Source organism: Triticum urartu, chromosome 4A (assembly GCF_056163025.1).
Source record: "Triticum urartu cultivar PI428250 chromosome 4A, HENAU_Tu73, whole genome shotgun sequence".
NCBI lineage: Eukaryota > Viridiplantae > Streptophyta > Magnoliopsida > Poales > Poaceae > Triticum > Triticum urartu.
In genome coordinates this window covers 10,900,905-10,904,909 of record NC_141876.1, presented here as the reverse complement: position 1 = coordinate 10,904,909, position 4,005 = coordinate 10,900,905, and the positions used below count along the sequence as shown (strand labels likewise).

General features: G+C 44.3%; 1 protein-coding gene across 1 annotated transcript; it reads right to left on the bottom strand.

Moving 5' to 3' along the window:
• Positions 1 to 3,564, bottom strand: LOC147974407 (uncharacterized). Its single transcript, XM_087517461.1, has 4 exons — positions 3,171 to 3,564; positions 2,416 to 2,507; positions 1,222 to 1,335; positions 1 to 471 (listed from the first exon to the last, which is right to left on the bottom strand). The coding sequence occupies exons 1-4, from the start codon at positions 3,364 to 3,366 to the stop codon at positions 295 to 297; spliced, it is 579 nt and encodes a 192-aa protein (XP_087373587.1). The 5' UTR covers positions 3,367 to 3,564; the 3' UTR covers positions 1 to 294.
• Between the last annotated feature and the right edge of the window lie 441 nt (positions 3,565 to 4,005).

The following is a 4,005-nucleotide window of genomic DNA, read 5'->3' as shown; positions in this document are numbered from 1 at the left end:
TAGATAAGCATCAGTTCAAAATGTGCATAAGGATATTTTAGACCAGTTTACAATCCAGATCTTTTGTTGCCAGGTCGAACACCAAGAGAGCAAGCAAGGAAAACATGCTACACAACCAACATTCCTGAGAAAATCCAAGTAATACAGGTGGAGTGCAACACTTCAAAACCTCCAAGACCTAAATGGCACAAGTGGCAGGAAGTGGTTGCCAAGGTTTTGCTAATCACACTTCAAAGCCTTCAGACCAAAACGGCCTCTCAAATGGCAGTTTGTTGCCAAGGTTTGCTTCTGTGCTTAATTCTTGCCCCGGCCGCCGCGCTTCGGTGGCACAACAGTCCACCCATCAGCATCAGGGGCAGGCTTGGAAGGCTTTGGCTCATCCACCGACATATCATCTGCCCTGGCTGGTTCATCGCCGTCGTCATCGTCCGAGCTATCATCCGAGCTATCATCGCCTTCATCAGTTACCATCTGTTCATGAGAAGAAAATCAATTAGCTGCAGGGGGGGCTATATTTTGAATTTGACTAATTTCCAGCAGAAGGCTGCCCTCGAAATTTGAAGTATACCGAAACAAATTAGAAGTTGTTCAACAAGGAGAATATGAAGAGACGAATATTAATAAGAAATACAAAATCAAGTTGTGGTTTTTTCTGCTGACTATTATCTCACCAAATATTCAGCATTTTGTCTTAAGTTGGCGTGTAACATTATTTCCAGCTATTCACACATTTATCTGATATGTATATGGAACAAACAGGACCACAATGAGGGGATAAATACACAAAACTGAGTCGAAGCAACCAGTAAACCCAATCGGTTAGCTTGAGCAATGCCGATACTGTCAGCAGTTCAGGAATCTCCACGAAATCAGTGGTGATGAAAGGATGACTTCAGGCAACAAGTGTATATAAATGGTTCCCAAAATATAAATATATCTCGAAATAGCACTGATTCCCAATTCTAAGTAGAAGACAACATTAAGATCCCCATGGTAAAGCAAAAAATCACTGAATCTAGCATTCTCCAATTATTCCCCAATGAAGCAAAATACAATAATGTCAAGAACGCCACGTAGTAATGAAGTACCAAGTCGATTTATCAATAGGAATTTGGAAGTGAACTTTGACAGAACATTGTTGAATCAAGTTGCAGCATTAGCAAGCTCAAATGTGAGAAGCAAGGCGGCAGAAATTACATAGCAAGAAAAAAGAGCACTTACCATTCTACTTTGGGAAACAGCATTCCCTTGAGCACGTGTGTTCCTTAGCTTCTCAATCGACGAATAGTTGTTTTGCAGGCATTCTTCATGCATAATCAATACCTGTTCAGCAACCTGTTTACCACAAAGAGCGTTGAATTAATAAACACACATGGTGCCATGTACAAGCAAAGCAAATACAGCCTTTACGTAAACCGAAAGAAGCAGTACATTCCGACTTAATTATGGTTAAGAAGTTCCAGATTTTCTGCTACATAACTAAATAAGCTTGGCGATGGGGAGGGTTGGTCCATCGCCGCGCTTAACAGTCCTGTAAAATAGCAAACGAAGGGCAACAGTAGCACCCCTCAAGTACAATAGGTGAATTGGGCCAGGCAACTAAAGGTCCTTTGATCCAAGCAGGTCAACCCCTTTCACCCACAACATGTGCTGCCTCAGATATTCATTACTTCTCTACATTCACGTAGAGGATAGTCTCAAAGATTCTTAAAATCCGAGTCCTCACCACCATCCTCCTGATGTCTGCCATTGGAGTTCCACAGCCATTTCTGCAGCCAGTGGCCTTCAGTTCACATTTGCTACTCCGTTGCTGCTTTAATCCCCCCCCCCCCCCCCCCGGCTAGAGCAATGACCTTGTCTCCATTCTCTCAAAAGGTCACCAAGGTATATTGTAAACTGTCGGAAAAGCTTGCCGGATGTGGTGTATCAGTTATCTCTTCCCAGTTGTGCCGCTTGCCTCTAGATCTTGATTTGAACAAGTGCGATAATATAACTATTTCTTGATACACACGTACACTGAACAGAAAGAGAGAAGAGAAATTGGAGTAGGAGCTACCAAGAGTTGATTCAGTAAACAGCAGCCATGTCTATTATATTTTGTTTGTGTTTTTTATTTTCTTGCATTTGTAGTGTGAATTGGAAGGTTTTACCATCTTGATTCACTTCAAATGGCCTCTCTACTGTTTCAAGCTAACAGCAGTGTGGGCCACAACCGCGGCTCACTGGTATCACAAGAGGGACGCCACATAGGCCAACTCACTGTCCTAAACTTCCCCCATGGTTACCAAGGGCCGGGTGCTGTCAGTCCAAATTTACTCCATTAGTACCAAATCAAGTCCCAGCCTACTTTTGAAGTAAGAAATTGTAAGAGACCTATGGCTGGTGCTAAACATGAAGGAAACAACAAATAATTACCTCCCCAACACTTCCATCCTCAAAGTCAGCGTTGAAGGATTCGGATATGCTGTCAAACATCATCTCCTCCAAGTCATCATAATAATATGGACCTGGAAAATAAACCTAAAGAATATTACATGCCTGCCCAGACATGAAAAATGAGCGACGAGGATAAAATCAAACGTAGTAGAAACAAGTCAGCCATGCCAAAATCACATTTTGGAACAATTGTATACCAGTCGATGAAAAAAAATAGAGTACGCCGTAACTTCCTAAAATGAACAGTGAGTGCAAGAGATGTTGGGATTTTTAGTAACTGGAATCCACTGTTAATCTCAACTAAACATAAGCGTACGAATAAATAGAATGCTCTGCATGGATATGTAACTGAGAACTGTATAATTAACTGGTGAACACAGAGTACAGAGGCTCAAAGCTGAAATGCGCATCATTACAAAAGGTCACGCTTTGGACAATTCCCCTGTTGGTTAAACCAAGCTCCAATATATCAAACCCAAAGAAAATGGTTTCACCGATCATAGTATGGACATGTCAGGTTCTGAAAGCCGGTGAAAGCTCTGAACCGAAGCTGTCACAGAGCCCAGGAACGCAAATCCTCTCATCGAGAAAAAAAAAATGGACTTGTACCTCGACGGCGATGGCGACGGCGACCTAGGCGTGGCTCTAATAAATCCTCTCTGGGAGATTGGAGCAATTCGAGGACCTAAGACGCAATCAAAGGAGGGTGCTGGAGGGGACGGGTGAGCGGGCACCTTTGGAGTTGGTGAAGAAGGAGAGGACGTCGGCGGCGAGCCGGTCGGCCTTGGCGCGGGAGTCGCGGCCGCCCCACCCGTTCTCCACCGCCATCTGCAGCGCCGTCCACCGCCCGAACACAAGCCCGATGCCCTCCTGGAGCGCCGCGGCCGCCTGCGGCGAGAGCCCCCCGCCGCCGCTGGTTGACGCCGACATGCTGCGGAAGTTCTACGAAGACGGCTAGGGGTGCTCGCGTTGGACGGGAGCGAGATGCGGAGGACGACGAGGGAAGGATCCTCCTCCGGCGTCCCTTCCTGGTGCGTTTCCCGGCGGCGCGGAGGCGTTGGAGCTCGGGTGCCACGGCTGGTGGAGGCGAGAGACTGGAAACCTGGTAGGGGGGCGAGATTAGGGTTTGGTCGGAGTTATAGGCCGGGATTGTTCTTGGGCTGGGCCTCACTAAGCGAAAATTAGCAGATGGGCACTTTCCAGAAAACATTTTTCTGCAACACAAAACAAGATGATTTTTTTTCACCTCAAAAAAAAACAAGATGATTTTTGGGTACACACACAGAAATGTGTATATTTTTTATCTGCAAAATTTCATATCATTCTACTTTCACATGTATGTATTTTCAAATGGGCTTCTCTTTTTGTTATTGGGCCAGAAATTTGTTATTTTTTTACAGCTTACAAATTACATTTTGTCAACATGAAATTTTATGGATTCATAGTGAATAAGTACAATTTTCTGCTGAATTATTTTTGAATTTTTTAAATATGTTTATTGATTTTTTTTTTCAAAAAAAGGGCACCAAGGTGCCCGAGCACTACAACTTCGCACTCCTCACTAGGGGC

What these genes read in the sequence shown, in the direction of transcription:
- LOC147974407 (XM_087517461.1), bottom strand. Translation starts at nt 3,366, where the DNA reads ATGTCGGCGTCAACCAGCGGCGGCGGGGGGCTCTCGCCGCAGGCGGCC. An exon ending in CTTCTTCACCAACTCCAAAG is followed by an intron (nt 2,508 to 3,170) that starts GTGCCCGCTCAC and finishes TTTATTTTCCAG; the next exon opens with GTCCATATTATTATGATGAC. An exon ending in AGGATGGAAGTGTTGGGGAG is followed by an intron (nt 1,336 to 2,415) that starts GTAATTATTTGT and finishes TGTGGTAAACAG; the next exon opens with GTTGCTGAACAGGTATTGAT.